General features: G+C 40.4%; 1 protein-coding gene across 1 annotated transcript in view; it reads right to left on the reverse strand.

Annotated features, from left to right (window-relative positions):
* The window catches only part of SLC1A2 (solute carrier family 1 member 2), an 85,696-nt gene that overhangs the window by 11,594 nt on the left and 48,875 nt on the right, over positions 1-25,227 (reverse strand). Inside the window, exons 2-10 of the mRNA XM_059473814.1 lie at positions 22,735-22,874; positions 21,288-21,440; positions 20,417-20,667; positions 16,847-17,006; positions 13,734-13,860; positions 11,672-11,905; positions 10,743-10,937; positions 6,674-6,808; positions 984-1,215 (exon numbers count right to left, since the gene is read on the reverse strand). Coding sequence (XP_059329797.1) covers positions 984-1,215; positions 6,674-6,808; positions 10,743-10,937; positions 11,672-11,905; positions 13,734-13,860; positions 16,847-17,006; positions 20,417-20,667; positions 21,288-21,440; positions 22,735-22,874 — 1,627 coding nt within the window. The remainder of the gene's footprint in view (positions 1-983; positions 1,216-6,673; positions 6,809-10,742; positions 10,938-11,671; positions 11,906-13,733; positions 13,861-16,846; positions 17,007-20,416; positions 20,668-21,287; positions 21,441-22,734; positions 22,875-25,227) is intronic.

Here is a 25,227-nt window from a genome sequence, read left to right on the forward strand (position 1 = left end):
CTGCTAATGAACTTAGTGCAGTCATTCACAGCTAGATACTGGCTCAGTTGTGGCAACTGGAAGGTACAAGAGAATCTGTTTGGATAAATGGCTAAGGTAGGCTGATTGGCAAATCCACTGTCTCAAAGACAGTGCACAGCATCAGACTGGAGCATTAATCAGTGCAAAAAAAAAAAAAAAAGAGACTATGAAATCAGGAAAAAACACTATGAAATGAGAACTTCCGCCTTGTTTTACTTTCTTTTCTCCTCCTTTTCAAAAGCTCTCTCTGGATTTGATTTTAAACAGCTCCATCCCAGTGGTGGGTTCTTAGTGAACTTCTAACCACTAACCTCCCAAGCTATCTTCACATTCAGCTGGTGGGGTTGCTCAAGCTCACTTCACTCTGATCAAGACATCATTATTAGTATTAATATTGCATGTTAGTTACAGCAAGGTTACAGAGGGGAGAGAGTGTTTGTGCCTTAGTGCCTGGGGAAGGAATGCTGACAGAAGAGAAGCAGAAGCGTGCTGTGTGAGTGCAGGAGCATTCTCATGCCAAAGCGCATTCAACGTGTCGACCTCTGAACAGCATATCATGAAGGCAGTCAGCAAGTGACAACACTTGCATCTGAATTGCAGCCATCCTTCATTTGGGTTGGCAATTAAGTTCTCTGTTGCCACAGAAAATTAAGTAAATGTCCATAGAAGGTGATGCCATATTCTCTGTGTCTTGGCATATTCCATAATACGCTGCATCTTGCCTTTTGATATGTAAACAAAGTACATGATTTTTTCCCATCAAATGACAAGTTTTAAGAAGAGTGCAAAAAACCATCTTTTGAACTGCTCAAACACATTCAAAATGTCTGGGGTTCATGGACCTTGTTGTCACATTGTTATTTGCAGAACGATTTGAAAAATACATGCAGGTTAAAAAATAAGATAAAATAAAGCATGCAGTGCTATATACATGTCTCAATATCCATAAATGTGAAAGGTACCTTGCACTCATCTACCATGACTGAGTTGTGAGCTGCAAAAACACATTGGTTTGAGTTGTTTTCCCTATGATTTTTCATGTCGTCATAGATTGACTGAGTCTTGGTCATTTCAATGTCTTCATGCCCTTTATGATGGGAATCAATGGTGTCAAGTTCTGCCTTGGAAAGGTGGTAGACAATGCCAGCACCAAAAGAATCCCCCACCACATTGACTGACGTTCTCATCCGGTCCCTACAAAAGAAGGAAAAGGCAGAGGCTGAATGGCATGAGAGGAAGAAAAAGTAGGGCATGGCAGCCCTGTTCATGGTACAGTTACTGCATTTGTTTCAGGAAGCTAAAGGTATCTTTTTAAGAGAGATGGGAGCTTTCAAGGGAAATGGGAGAAGTTTGCTTTCCCAAGGGACTTGTTCAAACTCCTATGTCCCAGCTGCTTGTTCAAACTCCTATGTCCCAGCTGCTTATTCTCATGGAATATGTCAAAGAATGTATGAATGTATGCTAGGTCACAGCCAAACTGCAGAGATGTGCTTTAGTGAGATTCCCCATGCCTGCTTCTGGAGCTGGAGGTTTCAATATCATGGTGCCAGGCTCACACCCCTACCCTTTATTTAATCTGAATTTATCAGAGCACTGAACTTAATGCAGCCAGAGAAAAGGATTTTGGTTCTGATGAGCTGATCTCATTTCTAGTTTGAATTAACAAAAGGCCCGTCCCTTTACTCTTAGTGAGCAAATTATGGGGAACAAAAATGCCTGAAATATCTCCATAATGCTTAGGCTATTGAAGCTCCTCTCCTGGCACCATCTTTACAGATGGCCATCTGTTGGTGTGGCAGCATGCCCACTCACACTACGTGCACCAGAGCTTGGCATATGAGCAACCCAAATATAGGTCATGGCCTACAAAATTATGAGCCTGTGACAGCATTTCACTAACGAGTGTCCCTTGTTGTAGGAGGGTGTCAACAGAGGCTAACATGCTTCATTACAAAGAAATATGTTTGTTGGCACTTTCTGGACAGGATGCCATTAAACAGACATGCTGTCTTTCTCCTGTCTTGTCTTTAGTGTGGCTCTATCTGACAACAGTGAAGTCACAGTTGTGGGTTTTCCCTGACTTCAGAATTCTGCCCCAAACCTGACCAAAATTCTGCAAAAATGGGAGCTGGGTCCTGCTGTCTTTCCTGATGCAGGAAAAAAAATAACTTACAATCTCTTTTGCCTCTTCATATCTGCACTAAACATAAAACTCCTAAAAACCTTCTGACCAAGGGTTGCAAATTAAACCGACTGAAAGCAGCCAAGTCTAGCTCTGCCAAATAGGTCAGAGAAGTGATTACACCGATTAATTCTCAGAAGTATATTTATGAAGATTCATTTACACAAAATGGCCAGGTTGAACAGTGTGCACATTTGCCAAGTGACAAAAGCTAGCATGTAAGACCTCATTTCCCAAGAGAGCGATTAATTTCAAAACAACCTTTCTAGTATTTCTAGTACTAGATTTGTGTGACATCTCCTTTTTCTGTAGAACACCAAGAAGAAAACATCTAAATATATAATGTCTCAACTGGTAAGCATTCATTATTCATGCTTATTCATGACCATATCAAATTTTGAGCACATTTTAACATCTTTGCTCTACACATCAGTACATCTTCCTTTCTCACCTGTGGAATTACAGTCCCATTCAAGTTTCTCCTCTTCCTCTCAACATTATCATGCTTACATATTTACAGACTTTGTGGTGTAATATCTTTGCTGAAGCAGTTAATTTTCTGGTTTTTGTCTTCAAAAGAATACCCAGAAGGGGAAAACCACTACAGTAATTCCCTTGAGAAACAAACCAACAACCTATAGAAGGAAAACAGCCTTCCAGTTTTGCTTCATGCAAATTAAATGTTTTATACAGTTCTCATCCAATGCCTGTGAAAATGTCTATTTTAAACCTGGTCAGAGTGGTAGAATAGGAAAATAAGACTTTCTGGCATGATTTTTAATTAAGACCATTAAATACACTGAACCTGGCAATACAACTCTTCAAAAAGAACACATACTTAATTTTTTTGCATGAGTGGTGTTAAATTTGGAAAGGATTCACTGATGCCAGATGACAGAGGGATAGTATAGCACGCCAAAAAACCAAGGTGGAGAGAATACATAAATATAATTGAGGCAGAATTCACATTCTGGAAGGGTCATTTGAGGAGATGCTCCAGCTCATGCACACGTACTACTAGCTGAGAGATAAAGCAATACAAACTGCACACTGATGCACAATGTGTTACACTGCATGATCAGAAGGAAACAAGGAAGGTCCTTTCCACAGAAACAGCAAAGTCTCAGCTGTCAGGAATCAACAGCAAAGTGCCACTGACCTCTTTTGGGGCAAAGAACACCCTATGAAGAACAAAGACAATTGCACTTACTCTTTTGTTAAAACCATCCAACCACTTAATTCCAGGCAAGTGGGATGATGTAAACAAAACAAATATAGCAAAGTTGCAGTCTAGACCCTTTTCATTACATCCAGACTTCACCCGAGTCTGAATATTCTGACTCTGATCTAAGCCAAGGCTTAGATCAGAGTCAGAATATTCAGACCCAGAGTCAGAACTGAAGCAATCTTATTCTGAGTTACTGAATGAAGGTTTAAGTACCGGATCAGCTGCCCAAGCTTATTTTCCCTAATTCCGCTCTCTTTGCTGCAAAATACCACTAATCTGGTAACACTGATATTTGCTAAGCTTGTCAGCTCACATCTGGAGAGTACCCAGTTTGTAGCTCAAGCAAAATAAGCTCATTTTATTCCATCTGTTGGCATATATTTGCTATCCTGTTAAATGTCACTGCTGTGTTGTCCTTTCTTTTAACTGTAATAGAGTCTGTAAGAGCTGTGAAATCCTGGGAAACTTGCCTGGGTGAAAGAGCTAACACTGGGTATGCATGCATGGAAGGTAGAAAAACGGAACAACCCAACAGATACTGGAGAGGCTTGAGAAAAAAATCAATATGGAAACCTTTCAGCTCGTTTGAAGGAGAGAATGTCAAGTTTAGGATTTTACATAGTGTGATCTTTGTGTTACACAATGACCAAATTATGCAAAACTGGTTTTGGTAAGACCACATTTTCAGATGGTGGTAGTACTGTAAAATCAGCTGATGTTCTGATATTTGCTTTTGTCCAAAATAATGAAAAATTCATAGAGTAGAATATTTTTTAAAACCTTTTTTATCTGAAATTGAAATGTTATTGAAGGGATGTTCTAAGTATTTGTACATGGCTGGTTGCATTTACTCATGGGTCCCAGAAAAGTGGCTGGAATTGGGTCTTAAATATTTTATTAACTTTCTTTTCTACATTCTGTTAGAAATACTGTTGTAACATTATTCAATGTTTGTAGGTAAATAAAACATGTTTTTACATTTCATTTCAGATATTCTTTATGTGTAGTTTGTGTGTACAAAAACTTGCTCAGAATTTGGCCTGTGTGCCTTTTCTTGATATAGTTATATCAGCAGCATCATTTTTCATAATTCATTAGATCATTATGGCTACCACAAAATAGCCACTGGAAGATGGAAAATGAAGCTATCAGTTGTTGAGCATAGATTAAGAAGTACAGTGGCATGACACAGAGCTTTTCACCTCTTCTTTTATCTCTTTTTCTTTTACCTCTCAGTTCTGAGTCAGGGTGCACTGGCACTGCTGATCAGTAGGCCATGAGGATCCAAACCCAACCATTCGGGCTGAAAGTTTTCTTGCCTTGCATTTATTTTGGAAAGACATCTTGAAGTATTTCTTTCAGAATTCCTATCCTTCCTATTCCTACATTCATCATGGCTACAGCTGCACAGTACAGAAGTTTTTATTTCTTAAGCAAGGTTGGATTAGCCAGTGAGGACAATGCTGCTGAAATGCAACACCCACTCATGGATCAGAGCTGCTGATAAACTTACAGCTCTGGGGCTTGCCAGAGTTAGCAGAGCTTCTCAGTCCACAGCAATATTTTAAAAATACATTTCTCTAAAAAACCAAGCAAACCACAGGCCTCTTTTGCACATCCTCCTACCAGCTGCAGAAACCTACCTATTTGCCTTACTTGGAGAGCGAAGAAAACCAGATATTTAAAACATATTTTTATATATTTTTTCTCGCCTTCTTCCAGCTGCAGATTCCTGTACCGCTTTCCTGTTTTCAACTATGACATCATAAATACAATAAACCCACTGAATATCACATCTTTCCCTATGCCTGCTGAATCTTCTCATTTCACCATTCTCCATCATGATATCATGAGATTCAGCTATAAATAAATAATCTAAGTGAAGTTTTCCCTTTGCCTCCTCAAGCTGTAAATTCCTTTTTCTTTCTTCCCTGAAGCAGAAATCAGCTGCATGTTATCCTTCAAAATTCTTAGTGACAGATAGACCATGCCAGTAGACCCAAAATACATGCCAGAGGATTGATTTCGTTTCTTCAATTCTTCTCAATAAGCCAAGAGATAATTACAGAAAATTAAACTTCTATTTTATCTGCATAGGTACATTCTCAACTCTGCTATTTCTCCTTGCATAATTTTGGTTGTATATCTGGAACTGAAAGTTACCAGAAGCAGGCAGCTGAGGCTGCAAGTGTAGGAGAAAACACATAAATAGTGCAGTTACATTTATGTCTTCCTTTCTGGGCACCACAGCTGGAACAACAAAAACAAATGTCTTTACTATTTCAAAGGAAACTATGGGAGAGCTGGCTGTTGGCCAGAATAAACCAGAATACACTGTGCTGCAGCAGTACAGGACAATACAAAAGTGTCTCTAGAGGCCAGTACAACTTAAGGGCTACTGAGTCTCTTTCAGCTCTGCCCAGATGACAGAAGGATATCCCAGCTGTCAAATTACAGCAAGAGAAAGGATGTGGCCTGGCATTTCCTCTGTCTGTATTTACAGCTTCTGTATTCAAGTGTTGAAGACCAGTAGCCTCAGAAAACAATATGTAGGTTAGCAGTTTCTCACTGGAGGACCTGCAATGGCACAGGAGGACTTTGATCACAAGTTCTTGGAAATGAAAGCCATTCTTTCTAGTCTGAATGATCTGTCAGTAAAATGAAACTAGGGAATTACTTTCTTTATTTCAGTTTTCATTCTTATTTGTCTTTGGTCTTTGTCCTGCCCTGGAACAGACTCTTTTTAAAGGTATTTTACTTTCTTATATACAAAAATAAACCAACTTTTGTCTCTACAAGTATAAAACATTTGATATTACAAATGCCCACATCTCTCTATAACCTGCTGGCAGCATCCTGATGGAACTTGTATTTTCAGCGTTCATCCTTCATTTTAGACCAGAACTATAACAAGTGGAAATACGAAAGCAAAGATTAGAAAACTGCTCTTGAGTGATGGAAAGGCAACATTAGGGAGAAGATAATACAAAACTGTGAGCTCACGAGTGTGCCAAGGAGACCCTTGGCTCATGGAAACTGACTTCAGTAGCTCTGTAACAGTTTGTAACAGCTGAGAATCTGCTTTCAGTGTCTTCTACTTCACTGAATAGCCCATTTCCTCCTTTGGCTTATCTGTAGAGGAGAGACTTGCAGTTCTTTAATAGCAATGGTTGTAAAGCACTGTGGACAAACATTATTCCACTGCCTTTTCTGCACCGAGCAGCAGCGTCAGCACAACTTACAAAAGCCAGTCAACAGCAACAAGCAGACTGATGTCCTGGGTGGGGAGACCCACGGCAGTCAGGATCAGCAGCATGGTGACGAGTCCCGCGCTGGGAATGCTGGCAGCTCCAACACTCGCAAGGGTGGCGGTCAAACTGCAAAACCAAACATCAAATGGGAGCAGCAGGAAGAGAACACACACTTTTCTTGCATACTCATGGGACCATTAGGAAGGCCATATTTTTAATGTGTTCTTCCCATAAAGCACAACTAAATGATAAATTAAGGTAAGCTCAGGTGTTGTGTTGTAAACACAACACTCTTGTGTTTCTCTAGGAATATTTTTAGGGGACGCCAGATCGATGGGGTTTGTTCCGAGAGTCAGAAGAGGGTTGTCTATAAGCTAGTTATGACATTCAAATCTGCGTTGTGCTTTTTTCTAAACTCGACAAACTCATCCAGGGTTTTGAATCCTGAGTTTTGACCATCCCAACATGCCAAAGTTTGGTGACTACAGGTTGAATTTTCAGGGTGATTCATTTCTGTTTATTTATGTTACCTGAAGACTGGATTGTGAGTTAAAGGCTGAGAGAAAGCAGTTATTATTAAATACAGAAGAATAAAAGCCTGGTATCCACAACTCCCAAAATATAAGCCAGCGGTCTACCAAGCCTAGATACAAATCAGCCTAGATGAAAGAGCAAAATTGATGTGATTCTTTCATAAATCCAAACCTGTGTTTGTTTTTGCCTCATATATTTTGATAATGATCAGTACAGTGAATGTCTGAGCTTCAAATATTTAGAAAAATACAACACGGACCATAACAAATATCAACATCATTGGGCAGTCTTATAAAGAATGGAAAATAAATTTGTGAGAGAGTAAGTCAAGGCGAGAAAAACAGGGAAGAGGAGAGGGAGAGGAGGAGGGTAAATAAAAAGGAAAGCAGGTGAGAGGGACAATTTAGATTTTTGTTTATGCCTTGTTTATGCTACACATGAGGTGAAAAACTCCTACAGGGTCTGTATACATGCTGAGAGCCCTAACACATGCCAGGTGTTAGGGTGGCAGAAAATGGAGGGATGCTCTGTCTCTGAGGGGACTGCATCTGGCAGCCAGTCAGGGCAGAGAAAAGTCCCACAACTGAGCTGTCCAGGAATAAATCTGGGAAATGGGGCTGTGGGTGGCACCTTAGCTCCTGAAAGCAAGAACTGTGCCACAGCAGGTGCCATTTCCTTTGGGCTTCCTGGAGGGACCGGGAGCTCACCCCACCACTGGTACCCAACAAATCTGAAAGTGTAGGAGGGGCTCACAGCTGGTCTGTGAGTCAGAAAGGATTAGTGAAAGAGAAGGAGCTGATAAGAGCTGCCTTTGCTCCTGAAAGCAGCTTTATCAAGGCTGTCAGCATGGAAACTAAGGAGAGAGAGAGAGAGATAAATGAGGGGCAGGCTGCCTTGCTCCAATGAATATTATGTTGATTTACCCTGACCAATGAATAAGTATAAACTTTGTGAAAGAGTATAAAAATACAGCATGCTGTAAAATAAATACAGAGAAGCCTTCTTAATTACAGTGTGTTCTTCAGTTTGTTATGACTGTCTCAACAACGACAAAAGTGCTTCCAATATAGAAGTAGGGGAGAACAGACTCTGCAGGAAATACTTGCCCATTAGCCCCAGAACTCATCTGTGAGGATGCTAGCCTGATTTAGAGTTGCCAGATGCTGTCTGGCTGGGTCTGACCTAGGCTGAAGTGTGTCTGTCAGATGTCTGGGTTAGAGTGCAGCCTGGCTCACCAAACACACAGATAGGTCCAGCAGATGTGCAGGCAGGATGCTCTGCTCTGCTGTCAGGCTTTGCACGTGATGCCAGATCCTCAGGCACTTCCAGCCTAAACTGGTAAGGGATTCCTTCCAAACTCTGTGAGCAAATGCTCCTGCCTGCCTTCCCACAGTAAAGCAGTACTTACAGACCTGGAGGGGAATGAAGCTAGCAGAGTTCAGAACTAAACAGAACCCATCTTAGCTACCAAGATCACCCCTTCCCAAAGAACACAGAAAATCAGAGGAATTAAATGACCAGGATGAAGTAACTAAGGCTGGTCAAAGGCTAGTTAAGTCTTTATGAGGTTATGTCTGGGTCATTTGAATATTGTCAGCATCACAAAGTGCATATTCCAGAAAAAAACCTAATAATCTTTCCTTCATTTGTATTGTAATCTCAAGAGATAGCTCTTGTCATGTTGCTATAGCAAAAATGCATGAAGAGGGAAAGCAGTGGTTTTACAAATCGACCAAAGTTGCTCCCTGCTTTGTAAATGTCAGTCGCAAAGCTGGAAACACCAGCCTTGAAATGGTGAGATCAGGAAGAGCCAATTGCTCAATCCCTCAGAGAAAGAGAAGATGAGTAACTCAGGTTCAAGCCTACCAAATCTCCTGGACAACAGCAGATTCCTGATTTGAATTCCCTTGGTCTCAATTTAGTTTAATATGTGGCATCTCTGAAATGACGGTTTCCAGTTTTAGGAAAAAATATGGATCATGCAGGTCTAGCATCTGCCTTCATTAGAAGCAGTCCTGAAAACCTTGTACAAACTTGGCTTTACTATTTCAGGAGTCAGGGCAGGAAGTAAACAAATGGAAAGTGTGGAACTAGTATAGCTGGGCAAGAAACACAGAATTAGACATCCCTTTGAAGGAGTTTCTTTAGTGTTAAAAAGGTTTAATAAAAGAAAACTGTGTGGGTGAAAACGACAGGAAGAAGACAAACTTGGCAGCCTTCACTTGTGGTTTCCGTTTTAACTATTCAAAATGTCAGACCTGCTGTCTTCATCAAGTTAAAACTCCCTTACAGTAAACAGCCTTCAATCACTCTTATCCTTTTTTAATGGGTACTTTCTTTTGTCCTTACAGATGCTCAGCTTTCTTCTGGATAAGACAATTTGATATGAAAAGACTACATTTAATATTTGCTGGGTTAGAGATAAAAGGTCTGGGAGTATCCAGATCATGCCACAGACAATCTCACCCTCAGGATGGGCTATTCTCAGTTCATTATCTTTTTCCTGGTCACCAAAGTCACAGAAAAAGTACAGGAAAATATAAACACATAGAAAGATTTTTTAAGTATAACTTTTTCTTGTAGTGTATATAAACAGATATAATTCTAGAAAGTGAATGGCCCGTACATGAGTTGTAGCACACCCCTAAACAAAAAAAAGAAAAGCATTTCATTGGACAGAGAATGCTTTACATTAGAATTGACATTGTTTTGTGTGCTGGTTTTGGCTGCAGTAGAATTAATTTCCTCCACAGTGACTGGTATAGATCTGTGTTTTGGATTTGTGCTGAGCACAGGGTTGATAATGCAGAGATGTTTTTGTTATTGCTGAGCAGGGCTCACACAGAGCCAAGGCATTTTCTGCTTTCCATGCTGCCATGGTGGTGAGGGAGCTGGGGGTGCAGGGGGGGAGACACAGCTGGCACAGGTGACCCCAGCTGACCAAAGGGACATTCCACACCACATGTGTGTGGAATCATCAGTGCATAAAGTGGGAGGAAGAAGGAGAAAGGGGGAGAGTTTGGAGGGATGTCCTTTGTCTTCCCAAGTGACTGTCACACGTGGTGGGGCCCTGCTCTCCTGGAGGTGGCTGAGCACCTGCTCACCTGTGGGAGGTAGTGGATTAACTCCTTGGTTTTCTTTGCTTGTGGGCACTATTTCTGCTTTCCCAATTGAACTATTGCTATCTCAGCCCATGAGTTTTACCCTTGTGATTCTCTTCCTGATCCCGCTGGTGAGGGGGTGGAGTGAGTGGCTGTGTGGGGTTTGGTGTCCACCCAGAGTTAAACCATGACAATTGTCAACTGTAGAAGTGTAAAACACCAGCGTGCACTATGGCTGCAAATATAGAAAACACACCACCAGAGAACCAGGACCCATATATAAAACATTCATTTGCATATCATTATTAGAAATCCATGGATTTCATACTGAATCCAACTGAGACGACTCAGCTACTGAGAAGACACCCAACCCAAAGCATTCACATTTTACAGTCTGTAGAAACAAAGGACTCTTTTGAACTGACCTCACAGTGACTATCTGGCCCCCATCCAGGTCAATTCCATTCATCTGTGCTATGAAGATGGCAGCCACAGCTTCATAAAGGGCAGTTCCATCCATGTTAATAGTTGCTCCAACAGGAAGAACAAACCTTGTTACACGCTTATCAATGCCGAGATTTTCTTCAAGACACCGGAATGTGACGGGTAATGTTCCAGCACTAAGGAGAGAAAGCAAAAAACACAAAGAAGTCATAATTAAAATCAGTATAACACATACACGTAAGGGAGAAAAATGAGAAATTCTAATACCATTGTTTATATTTTCTACTTCCACCTTCTGCTGTGATTTAAGCCTTTTTTAGACAATTTTTAAACTAGGTCTACATTTAACTGGAAGTGGGACTGTAGTCAAGACACGAATGAGGCTTGATGTAGGATGAGAGCTTGAGAGCGCCTGGATGAATGCTCAGCTTTTCACTGAAGCCCAATTATTTTGCCAAAATTGATTAAAATACAAACGGAGAGGTTTTTTTCCTTCATTTTGTGAAACCTAGAAATGTTTGTTTTTTCTTTCTTGAATGCAATGAGACTGGTCTTAACATGCTCTGAAAAGAAAAAGAATTATCACTTTTCCTAGTTGAGGAAACAAACACAGAATTAACACAATTTGCACAAGTGATTAGGCAAATGGCAGAAAAGCAAAAAAAAAGGAAGAAAAAAAAAAGTGGGTCTCTCAGATGTCTGCAGGTCTCTGCAGAGATGCAGCCTCTCTAGAGAATCCTGAAGGCAAGTAGTATTTTGATTTATTTAAACATGGTTGTATTACAAATAGTTTTCATTCAATGGCACAAAATGATTTTGCAGTGAAGGTTAGAACAGTAGATGTACCATGTCTAAACAGCAGGTAATAATCTGCCAAAAAATAAAGCACACTGGTATTTCACAGGTGTACCTGGAAGCTGTGCCTAGTGCTGTGATCCATGCCTGAAAAATCCCAGCAAGGAATGAAAATGGGCTTTTCCTTGTTATCACAAAGTAGAGCAGAGGCAGGAAGATCCCTCCATGGATGACAAGACCCACAATCACAGTGACCATGTACATGCCAAGTTGTCTAGCAACTACTTCCAGGTCCTTGATTGCAATGATTTTTCCACAGATGAGGCAAGCAATACCCAACGGGGAGTACCTGGAGAAAGAAAACAAGCATAGGCAGAACTCATCTTGGCAGTGCAGTCATAGAAACTCTGCTGAACAAAACACAGACTGGAGAAGAGCAGGGAGCTCTCAGGCTCAGCAGCAAGGTGCACGTCGAGAAGTGATGGAAATTCAAGGGATAGTTTTCACATATTTTTTAAAAGAGATGGCCATCTCCAGAAAATTCCCCATATACTTCATTTTCCATCTATCAAATGGAACATGCCTTTCCTGAATAGCTCTCAATCCTAAAATAACATTGGACAAGAATATGATAATGTTACACAGGCTTGTATCATTGTAAAGAATGGTGCAGATTTGTTCTTAAAATGTAACTTTTACAACCCATTGTTTATTTGGTTTCAAGAGGTTGCATTATTTACTTCAGTTAAACCATTTGTTGAAATAGTTCAACATTTGTTGAAATGAACTGTTTATATCTTGAAGGCTGGAAATGTTTCCACTATGTTCTTTCAATAATTCAGACAAATGCTTTTTAATTTATGGATTCTTCATTAATGATGTACTTTTGTTACTTATTTTGTCTTGTCAATCATTAGAACAATACAAAGGAAACATATTTTCAGAATAAAAGTGCTTCCTGGTTTTTGTTAGAATATCTCATGGTTTCTCAAGTGGTGTGCCCAAAGCCTGGAAGCCTTCAATCACTTCAAATGCAAGGCCAGCTGTTATACCAGTTATCAAAAAATGCCACATTCCAGTGAACTTGACAAAGTGCAGTTCTTATGGAGAGTTACATGTTGTCAGAGCCAGATGTCTGTTTTGTTTTATGCTTGTGTAGCATTGCCATGCTCCTGAGAGTCTCTAGGTGCCATGGGAGTTGCAGATGTCTGTGCTGAGCAATCATAAACCAAACAGAATGTAACTCTGCACAAGGAAGTGCTTTTTTCTTTATAAACACGCACTAAAATCCCCTTGCTTCTGGCCTCAACAAATCTCTAAAAATTCTAAACAGAGATGAACAAAAGGAATTCCCAACATCAATTTCCTTTTTTCATGAGAAGAGAAATAAAAATCACATCAATAAAAAATAAATATTTACAGTGAATTTCTTGAAACTTGAAAGATTTCCTGCTGTTGCAACACTGACTACGAGAGAATATTTATATTGTAGGCAGGGTATTATGTCTTGGGTCTACCAAATGGTGCTAAATAACAGTAAATTCTAGCTCCTGGAGGGTTATGGGGTTATGACTTTCTTAAAGGCCCCATTATCACAAACAGGTATACTTCAAAAAGAGGGCAGGTATCTTCCAGCGACCCCATTGCAGCAAGGTTGTAAGACATTCTGCAGAAACTATGAGTGAAAGGACTAAACATCACTGAAAACTACTGGAATTTTATTTGATGCTAAAGTATTTTTACTAAAGAAGACCATTAATAAAGTGTGTCTACAGGCTTTGTTTGTACTTATACCTTCTAGGAAATACCCTGGAATTATGCTAACCTCCCAGGAAGACTGGGATACTCTTGTGTGGGCCATTCTTGCTTGCTGAGGTGCTCTCCTCTATAATGAACTTCCACAGTCAATGTGGCATTTAAAGGTCTTTCCTGGTACATGCATTGTATTTCAGCACACAAAGAACAGAATCTCTTCAGAAATGTTTCAAGTTGGGTCCTAAGTAATCCTCACCAAATGGAAATAATGCTGCTGTGGTTCTAATATACCTTTCAAGGCTTTAGAAAGTCAACTATTTAATTACACTGTTTACTAACAAACTGGCATCTGTATATCAAGGATTTATAAGGGCTTTATAAAAATTACTTTTTTGTTCTGTGAGTTAGAACTACAAACTTACCACATGATCATGGTTACTAACTTCATTACAATCTCATTCAGGATGTTGAAGAAATCCACCATCATCTTGGCCTGTTCTCCCATTTTCCCCATAGCAATGCCAAAAGCAATGAAAAATCCTATCAAACCTGTTGGGAAAAATTGCAAGACAAAAAAGAAGGCTCTGAGGAAGTTTTTGCACTTAGTCAATGTCTTGATGCCACCTGCAAATACAGATTTCACAGAAACACAGAATCACAGTTTAAGTAAACTTGGAAAGGACCACAGTGGGTCATCTGGTCCAAGCTCCCTGCTCAAGCAGAGTCATCCTAGAGCACATTGGTCAGGATATCAGAACTACAGGCTATTACAAATGTCTTGGGACTTTTTAATATGCACTCATGCTCAACTACCATAATCAAATCCAGAAAATCTTTTATTCTTCAATGTTTTACTAATTTCACAGTGCAATTACAGTTTTGTTGGGGTTTTTTCCTGTATTGTTCTGATCATCAAAAAATACATATACAGTAATCTTCCAGTGCCATTCAGCTATTCGAAACCTCATGAACCCTGGCAAATGGGAAAGGTAACAGTGATGCACTGTAACTCCATTGTTAAAAGAGTTTCTAGAAACCAAGAGGAATTTTCTCAGGCTTTACAAAAGTGCCTTGACAGGCCAATTAGTCCTGGAGTACAGGGAAAGGCAAAAAAAAAAAATAGCCCTAGAACTTTTGTAGGGCAGGAGTATTCCTGTTAAATGAAGAAGGTAAAGGTGGGAGGAGAAGGTGGGTACTGCACATAACCACAGAACTCCCAATAAGCAGCTTAACCTCACTGAAAAGGCTATCAGTTGATGCAAAATTGTAGCACTTAAAATGGGTAACATTTGGCTCCAAATGTAGATTTATCTGGAGTATTGGACTATCAGTGTGAAAAAACAATGGATGCATCTTTGGAGCAATCCATGCACAATGGATTACTTTGGAGCTGTTTCTTCAATGCTAACCTTTTATATCCAGAAATTTTCAGTGCCCAGGGCTGGATTATTAACTGATACTGACAGATGGTTTGAATCTTCAGCCATTCTTTGAGGCTAAATTTTCAGTCATTGTATGAGTCCAATATTTAACAAATCTGTAAACTAATCTGGGAAATTCCTATGGAAAAAATCTATTGGGACACAAAAACATTCAAGATAAGGGAATATGAGCTGCCAATACCCTGGGAAAGGACAGGCTGTCCCATATCTTCACACTGGGTTTAGCAACCAGATTTTTTTTCTTATTTTTTTTTTTTTAATCCAGTTTCCTGTATACAAAGTCATTCTTTAGAACCAAGCTATCTTTGTTGAGTCAGTTGAATAGGGAAGTGAAGCATATGTTTGTGTGCCACAGAGCGTAGAGAAATGATGAAAAGCTTTTCAAAGACCAAGTTACTTCCTGGAATTCAGAATCTGCATTAGAAAATGTTAATAGGTAGTTTTGTTCATTAATTCCAAATGAGCTGTTGTGTTAGTCATGAGAGTCAGATTGGTTCCTATTTGCAGGAATTTGCCTGGCTTGTACAGATTATCCAAACTAGATGGCAATTCCCACAATATTTTCATTTCTTCATTCAAAATCAAACCCACAACAAACCGACCCAAAAAGCTCAAGAACATTTGAGAGTCATTGGTCAAAACACCACAGAAAATTCCCCAGCTATACTGTCTATTTCTTTTCTGTAGGAATTGTATTCAGCCTTCTCTTATCCATGACAGAGCCTACACAAAACAAGCCCAACATTAAGTGCAATGCATCTCTCACTCAAAACAACTGTTTCATTTTAATGCATAGGGAGAATTCCGGGAGAGAAAAAAAAACAGATGAGGGTAAAGAGCACTGGCAACAAGCTGCTGCCTCATGCCTGGTGCAAAATGCCAACTTGCAGCTCTGAAAGTGGCTCCTCTGCCCACAGATGCTGAATGGAACGAGAGTCATGAAAGCAGGCAGGATACAGGGCTCTTGTAGAGCAGGCTGCTTCACAGAAAAACAAGACCAGCTTACAGATGCTATCATCTCCCCTGTGTCTAAGCAAAGCAGCCAACCAACTCACCAACACCTCAGGAAGGTCTGCAGACAGCACTGTGTCAGCAAGAGCTGTTCAGCAGCTGTAAGAGGCCATTTGCCCTTCAAAGATTATGGCCTAGTGGTGAGAGAAAGCAGGGGATCAGGTACCCCAACATAGTGTCCCACCTTGAGGGCACCTATAGACAGAGAGGTGTCAGCCTCAGCCTTGTGGATGTGCTGTCACAGAGCATCTTCAAGTGTAGGTGTGAGGCTACAAATTGAGAGCTAATCTGTGACTGACTTCACCCACATACAGAAAGGAAGGAGTTGAAGGAGGAGCACTCCTCTCTCAGATGAAAAAACAGGGACTCTAGACACATAAGAGAAAACAGAAGTGGTGTGGAAGCTGTTTGTTTCTCGTGTGCCCCCATCCCAGACTGAACAGTTGCTTCAGGAAGGGGTGGGAGATAAGCAAAGTTTTCCTACCACCTCCACTTGCTGGCTTGTTCAGACAAGATGGCATGATGACAATTGCAGCTGGTAAAGGTCAGCAGCCAAGATGAAAGGAGGAGGGAGTTGTGACTCAGAAATGTGTCAAGCCTTTCTGGGAATTTTCTTGGGTGGTGTGGTTCACACTCCACCTCTCACTTCAGTCTCTGCCTCAAGCCAAATTAGTTCAGCACACCCAAGACAGCTACTGGAAACCACTTGGATCCATCAGGGGGGTGTGTGAAGTACTGGCTCTTGAAGCTCTTCCCCCATACTGTTTTGCCAATATGCATTAGTATTAGCCTAGGTCAGCTTCTTCTAGGATGAAAGGATATTTTGGGTAGCTCCTACATGCTTTGCCACTGTACTCCTCCAATTCATAACCACAAAGCTGCCAATCCAGAACAATTCACTTGCTGGTTTCTGTTATATCCAGAGACCCATGGACAGCCATTAGATGATAACATTTGATGATTATCTAGAGAGACTAAACGTGCACTGAAGACCAGATCAAACAACATTGGCTACCTAGCCACAGCAAAAAGCTGTGACATACATCTCATGTACATATTTGACAGGCAGGAAATTTTCTTACCCAGGACATTCATGCCATCCTTAAATTCCAGTCCCTTCTTAATGACCATCTGGGCTTCAGGTGCTGCTGTCTCATTCACCATAGCAATAGCAGAATCAGTGACATTAGGTGGCTCTTCAACAGGTAGTGGCACCAGCACTCTCTTGGTGACAGTTTGGATCTGAAGGGAGGATGAGAATGGAAATAGTCTGAATGCATCCATATGGTAGACAAGGAATTAATAATAAAAAGTCTTCACTTGACATTCCAGGGAACTATATTTTTAAAGGATTAGATATGCATTCCACAGACTCTAAACCCTTCTTCCAAAACTAAGTTTATTTTTCAACAGTTTCAAGTGCTATAAAGTACTGGGGGTCTTCCTCATAACTCTCGTGTGAAAAGTACAGCAAATGCATGTTTTTTATCACTACAGTGAAACATTTTACAGATAGTTAGTCCCTTTAGCCAGTTCACACAGGGTGCTTCCCAGACTGTGTGTCACAGGCTGATACCATTTGTTTAGCACCAAAAGCCAGGTGCCTCTAAAATCAGTCATGGCAGCAGCTCTGCAGTAAGGCTTGTTATTCAGGATGGTCTGTTCATCTCAAGTCATCCCAGTTTAATGGTTAACTTGAATCAAAAATTCAGGACATTTCCAACACTTCTCTTACGCCTTTGGAGCTCTTGACTGCAAGAGCTCAAAATGGAATATACACAGTGCCCTGAGATCTCTAATTAAAAGATTGTGGGGGATAGATAACAGAAAGATTACCAATGCTGCTAGATACAAATCTGACCACCTTTAAAAAAAAAGGCATCAGCTTCTGACCCCACTTGGACCCACTCGTGGCACATGAAAGTCAGGGTAAAGGAAAAGCTGGGAAGGAGCAGTAGGAGGAGAAGTGAGCTTAAGATTACAGCTAGGGAAAAAGGAAGGAGGGAGTGGAAAAAGAGAGATCTGTGATTTGCTGCTTTTAGAAGGGATGTTTTCCTCCCACTTCACACCTTGACCCTTTTTCAGCCTCTTCATAGTCCTGGGGCAGGCAAAATGGTTTGGAAGCTATGACTGGCTTGCCATGTTTTCCCACCTGCTCCCTACTCCCCTGCTCCTAGAAACACTTAGCAAGGTAACAGAAACTGCATTAGCTTTTCAAAGAACATTTCCACCTCTTTCTTGTTGACATGGACATTGTAGTACTATGGATGAGGATCCAGATTTGATCGATATGGTGTAAAGCCTTATGGTTTTAAAATACCTTACATCTCTCCATCTGAAACCTGCTGCCTAAATCTGGAGAGGGGGATATAGACAGAAAACCTACATAGCTTTGCATGAGAAACTCTTCAGTTGTCCTGAAACCACCAAACATTATTGACTGCCTCCTTTTTTTCAGAGTTAAATTTTATCTGAGGGATTTTGTCAACAGAGTACTTTTTTATGTGAGGTATTCAGAATGCAAGAACCGAGTAATGGAAATTAAATGTAAAATATTAGACTCTTCACACTCACAAATTCCACTACAGTCACTTAAGTTAAAGGTCCTCAGCAGTCCTTTGCTCAAGGTCACAATCTGTAAAAATGCTGAGTCTGACATAAAGCTTAGATTCTGACCACATCTGAGACCAAAAAACCATTTAAATGTCACATTCATATTCACAGATGGTCCTATGGTTTTTCTGCTGGAATAGAATTTTCATTATAAATTCAAACTTTCTTGTGGACCATGTGAAAACTCAGGAGAGAGTGAAATTTCATGATAGCCACAGTCCAGTTTGCAAATGAACAGTTCCAAAGCTGCACATGAACCTCTTCACTGGTTTTTGCCTTGTTGCAATGAAAGGCACCAAAACTTTCCCACACACTGCTCATCACCATTGCTGTGCACCCTTCAGAACCACTCTTTGCGTGATTACTGCACAATATGTCTTCCATCTAAGGCTACTTGGAAACTCTGAGTGTCTATGGAGAGAGACTGTATGAATGTAGGAAATAAAATATATGTTGACACCATTAAAGCAGGTTGTTTTCCTCCTGCAGAGAGAGAAAAGTAAAGCCTAATTCCTTACAGAGGAGTTAAGGGCTATCAGAAGCAAAAGTTCCACCTAGTCACATTTCACAAATGAAATGTGGCTTTGTGGCAGAGGTTTTCAGTAGAAATTAGTCTGGAATCTGCTAAAATCAAACCCTGAAAAGCCAAAAAGCTTTTTTTTTTTTTTTTTTTACTAAATTTAAAAATAATCAGTGAAATTAGTGATCCATAACTAGTGAAATAACCTGAACTTTGGTATTAAACACACTGAAAAAATAATACTAACATTTAAAAAAAAATCTGACAGAGGTAGCTTAATTCTTCTTTTTTCTGTTTTTTTTTTTTTTTTTTTTTTTTTTGCCCCTTTGTCAGGATATTTGACCACCTTCAACTAACAAGAAACTGAATTTTCCTCTCTTCCACAGTTCAAATGAGGGAGAGGAAGAAAAAACCATAAGCACCCTGCTTTCCCTCACTTAATTTTGCAGAAATACATTTCACATTACATGTGATGTTTAGCCACCCACAGTTTGACCACATGACTGACATTCCCGTGATGATTTGGAAATATTGAGAATGTTCTCTCTCTAAATCCCCAAGGATTATATGTTTTTATGTGGAAGTCCATGTAAGAAGTGAAGCAATCCAAACCCTTTCGGTAGTTTAGGTCACCCTCATTCTTCCACTCTCCCATGGCCTCTTCTCCCTTCCCCCCCTTCTTGTTCCTTTTTTCTTTGGCTATAACCACAGCACCAGCTATCACACAGGAACACTTCAGAACAGGTTTGGCAACAAATCCTGTTACATCAAAAACACCCAAAACCAACCCAACCCCCCAAAAACCCTGTCTGCATTACTTTCAAACAATTCAGTTGGAGGGAAAAGCAGCTTACATACAAGAAATATGCTTAAGCATATTTTACCTCTTAAAGTCAAGGTGTTTTGATTAAGCACTGGTGAAAATCTTTCAGACAAAATTAACTCCCTACAGGGCAAGCAACACATTGTGCAAGCATCCTTCATTCCCAGCATGCTCCAAAGCTGGTGAGATGGGGCCACCTGTAGGCGCATCAGCCCTTTGGAGCTATTATTCCCACCTCATCTGGACTCTAACACAGCAACAGAGGTTATGGGAGGTTGGGTTTTGGGGTACATTTTTGGAACGAGCTGGAATGATGATCACCCATATATTCCAAACAGGGCATTGCAGAACCATCATCTCTGTAATTAACAGCCAAGTTAAAATTCAGCCTGGGTGAAAGACCAAGCCAGCATTCATGACCATAGATACTGTAGGAAAAGCATGGAGAAAATTAAAGATTACTTAATAACAAAATTTAAATAAACTTCATTAAAAACACCCCCATGAATTTAAATAATAACGACAACATAAACCAAGGCAGCTATAAGTAATGTTGTCTCATTTACCTGCTCAAACCTTTAGACCTGTATACCTCTTTACATTATCATTTCTCTGATTAACCTAAACAATGACATTAACTCTGCAGACAACCCTGAAAAGATGTAAAGAATATTACCAAGGAGCAGAAGGACTTACCTGCTGAAAGCATGCTTGAACCAGATTTTCAGGGAACAAGTTTCGGATCAAATCCAGGAAGGCATCCAGACTAGATACTTCATCATTCTTCTTCCCTTGCCCAAGCTGTTTCTTGAGTTTTGGATTCCCTGGATGGATGGCTAAAACCAGAATCACACCCAGCACAGCAGCAATAATAGTGGTGGACATGTAGTAGACCATGGCTCTTGTCCCCAGGCGGCCACTTGCTTTAGCATCTAATCCAGACAGCCCTGCAGGTGTTTAAGATACAAGTGAATATATTGACACTCAATATCCAATTAAATAATTATAAAATAAAATCCTTTATAATTTTCAATACGTAATGACTACCTCTGGGTGCCTGCTTTCATCCCTGTGATATTCTCACCATGAGACAGATACTTCTCTCTCTAGGTCTTATGTGTGAAGTGTCTACTGCTAATAATTTGAAGAGAAGCATTTAAAACTCCACCTAATTGCAGAGGAAGCATTGAAAAATAGAGAAGATCTCTACCATCTTTTGCCCTTGATTTCTGCAAACTGGTCATGGTCTGGCTGACACCACACCTTCAAGAAGGCTAGGCTCACTAGTGTCAGGCCATTTTATTTGCAAGCTCCAATCCAGAAATTAGATCAAACAGCATATGAAGAAATTTCTGATTGCAGCATGTGTGCATGTGCTTGGAAATAAATTCAGTGGAGCATATACCTACTAAAGCCAACGAAGTTATTCAGAAATCTACTCTGAAATACTCACTGCAACTGCAAAATGCTGACAAGATCCCACCATTATTCTTCCTACATCACAAAAAGCAAACCAGGTGATTCCTGTAGAAAGCATCTTAAAGTATTTATGGCTAATGGATCTTACCTGTGATTAAACTGGAGATAATTAAAGGGAGGATCAGCATTTTTAGCATCCGCATGAGGATGTCTCCTGGGAAGGCTATTAGCATGATGATGTCAGGGTCAATAGGTGTTGCTAGGCGAAGGAGACCCCCACACACTGCACCCAGGATGACACCTGGAGGAAGAACAAACAAAGGAGTAGGCGGGCATCTTAGGGTTCATGTCTTATTCCTTTTTTTTTGACGCTCTGCATCCTTCTCCATGTGCTGATGTTCTCAAAACACAAACAAACCCCTCATCATTTATGTGGATAAAGTGATAAAACTTAAACCTCCTGCTCAGGATTAAGGCTGTTAAAGCATAGATTAGGGGGAAAAATGCCATGTGTACTTTCATAACGTGATCTTTGTGAACAGCTATTTTATGTTTACATCCAGAAAGCCTTTTTTTCGTGATCTCAAGCCCAAGTGCGATAAAACCTGATAGCAAAGTTTGTGTTACGATTCACAGCAAGTAGGACTATGAACTATCTCTTTGATACAATGAAAAAATATATGTGTATTTAAAACATTTTTCTAGGACAGCATCAGGTACACCTTTGAAAGGTGATTCAAGGCAAACATTTCAGCAGTATGTGGTTTTGCAGGCTGAAAATATGGAGATGAAATTTGCAGCTCAAGACCAGTTGCAGCTGTTTTTTCAAACAATAATAAGACTATGTCTACAAATTTGCTGCATATGGCTGTTGGGCTTTCAGTGAAAAAGAAACAGGCAAAGAGCCAGTGAACCACAATAAAATGTCAAACTGTTCTGTATATGGAAGCTGCTAAAGCCAGAGGCAATATTCAAGATGAGATCATGGAGTGCTGGCTTACAGCTACAGAGAGGAAAGACAAACCTTAAAACCAGTGAAGTGTAAACTGAGATATAAAAGAAAATTTTGAAGAGGTTTTATCTTTTATTTTTTTCCTCTCCAAATCACTGAGAGAAAAAAAGAGTAGTGCATTCAGGTCTACTGGATGACACTGACCTGACTGGCCTTGGGGTTTAAATCATAGTCCTTTCCAAACCAGATACCTCAGTGGTGTGGATTTGCTCTGTGTTGTGTCAAGAATACCCTGACACAGAAATTAAATCAAGCCTATATATTGCAAAATTAAAATAAGCTTATATATTGCTTCACCTGAAATATGGCCAGAGAAGAGGGCATTACATTTTTCAAAGATCGGGTGTTCCAAATTACCATCAATCACACACATATTTCACAATTAAGCCTTTTAAAATATTTAATGCTCCTCAGCATTTTGGAAAGTGTGCTTTTGAACCCAGTACACATGCAGTGCCCATAGGCATCCTATCTCCTCTCTGCCTGCTCGGCTGGAAGAGCTGAAGGCCACAGGCAGGGCTGTGGTGCCACAGGAACAAATGCAGATACACACAGAGTGTCCAGAGCAGCAGATGCAGCTTACCAAACACAGTAAGAGTCAGGAGCAGATTCCTGTGGAGGGACTGGCAGAACTGCACACATATGTTCCTGGATCTGTGCTCCACTGGATTTAAATGACTTTCATGCATCCGGACTTCTACTTGCTTAGGCATATTGTTGGCACTAGAATAAAAAGTGAAAATCAAGTAGAAGTTATAGCACAAGATGCCAAAATGGAAAGTCTGGATTACTTCCATCATATATAACTGGGGAATCTGATGCATATTCCACCACCTCCCACATTTCATAAACACTGCGTATTTACTGCTCCAAAGAAGTCTCTGAAATGGCAGTGGTGTGTCCTTCTAAAGGTGTAGCCATCACAGTATTTTTTGCAGTTATTTCTCAAATGGTAGAGATACAATAAGAATTAATTCACTGGACATATCATCCCAAATGTTTCAAGGACTAAACTATTGGTATGGAGCTAGAAAATTCAGTTTCCCCAAAAACCATGGCTTTTTACTTAAGTAGAAGAGACAGCTGAAGAACAAAGTTTTTATTAGCAGGAAAATGTAGATTTTAATACCTTATTTAATTCCAATTGAGGATAATAGTTTAAAAATTAGGATTAATTTGCAAAATAAAGCATTCAATAAAATTTTGCTCAATATTTTGAAAACATTTAATTTCAACATTTACATTTTATTTCAATATAATGAGAATGCTGATGTCAAGAGAATACTTTTACCTTGTTTGTAATGAGACTTGAACAATTGCCACTGAAAATTAGTTAGAGAACTATGCATTTCCCAAGAAAACCTTTGGTTTCATTGAATTGGCAGTGCTTAGAGGAAAAAGTTTTTTCACTAGCTTTGGTTTATATTTGAGGAAGTGTGTAGTGGGTTGATGCTGGCTGGATGCCAGGCACTCACCAAAGCTGCTCACTCACTCCCCTATGCAGCTGGACAGGGGACAAAAAATTTAATGAGGGGTTTGTGGGTTGAAATACAGACTGGGAGAAATCTTTCATCAAATACCATAATGGGAAAAACAGGCTCGGCTTGAGGATATGAGTTAAATTTATTACTAACAAAGAGCAGGATAATGAGAAGTAAAGTCCCTAAGAACACCTTCCTGCCACCCTTCCCTCCTACCCCAGGGATGCAAGGAGCCAGGGCATGGGGGCAGTGGTCAGTTCATCACCAGAGGCTTCTCCCACTGTTTAGAGAGATAAGTCCTTCCCCTGCTTCACCACAGTGTCCCTCCCACAGGAGACAGTTCCCTGTGAACTTCTCCAGTGTGACTCCATCCCACCAGCAGCACTCCTGCCAAAACTGCTGCAATGCGAGTCCCTCCCACGGGCACACAGTCCTGCCAAAACTGCTCCACCATGAGTCCCTCCCGTGGGCAACTGTGCCCCTCCAGGTGTTGCAGCATGGGTTCCCCTTACACAGGCTGCAGTCCTCCAAGGACAGACTGCCTCAGCATGGGAACAGGGCCCCTCTCTCCATGGGACTCCCAGCCTCCTCTCAAGCATCCACCCGCTCTGGCGTGGGGCTCCTCCACGGGCTGCAGGTAGATCTCTGCACCCCAATGGGTCCCCATGGGCTGCAGGGCCTCACCGTGGTCATCAACACTGGCTGTGCAGGAATCTCAGCTCCAGAGCCTGGAGCACCTCCTCCCCCTCCTTCTCCACTGACCTTGGTGTCAGCAGAGTTGTCCTGCTCACAGGTTCTCACCCCACTTTTCTCTGGCCACTTATCTGTGCCATAAGTTTTGTTGTTGTTTTTTTTTTCTTTTTTCTTTAATTTGTTATCACAGAGGCATTACCACCATTGTTGATTGTCCCAGCCTTGGCCAGCAGCACATCTGTCTTTGCAGCTGCCATGGACTGGCTCTGGGGGACATGGTGGAAGCTTCCAGCAGCTTCTCACAGAAGCCACCCCTTCTCCTCCCCTGCTACCCAAGGCAGGCCATGCAAACCCAACATAAAGTGATACACACATGAGTGCAGGACTGCAAAAGTCATGCCTCTAATTTTCTCAATAGCTGAGAAATTATATAAATAGCAATAGATTCTCTTTTTATATACAAAATATTAAAATGTATTAGAAAAAAATATTAAAAATGCTACTATGAATCAAACATTTCCCCTAAAAGGTAAGGCTATGTAAATATGAGAAATAGGTAAAGAACAAAATTTTTATTATCAAGAAAATTATGCTTTTTGAGATCTGGTCTTATGCCAGATTAGGACAAGATTTTAGAAAATCTTCCTCTATAACAGTAGACTGATGTTTACAGACCTCAGACAGGTCTGAAAAAATGTATGAAGTTTCAGTGTTCTCAGTACTGAGCCATTCCCAATGAATCAAAACTTTTTTTTAATATTGTACTACTTCTTGTCTTTGTAAAGTTTTTCAACAGAAAGTTATCAGATGTAATAAGAATCCAGCTATCCAAATTTTGATGCTAATATTTCTACAATTTTCCCTTTCAAACTGAAATTGCATTTCTTTCCAATATACTTGAT

This window comes from Ammospiza nelsoni, chromosome 6 (genome assembly GCF_027579445.1).
Source record: "Ammospiza nelsoni isolate bAmmNel1 chromosome 6, bAmmNel1.pri, whole genome shotgun sequence".
Lineage (NCBI taxonomy): Eukaryota > Metazoa > Chordata > Aves > Passeriformes > Passerellidae > Ammospiza > Ammospiza nelsoni.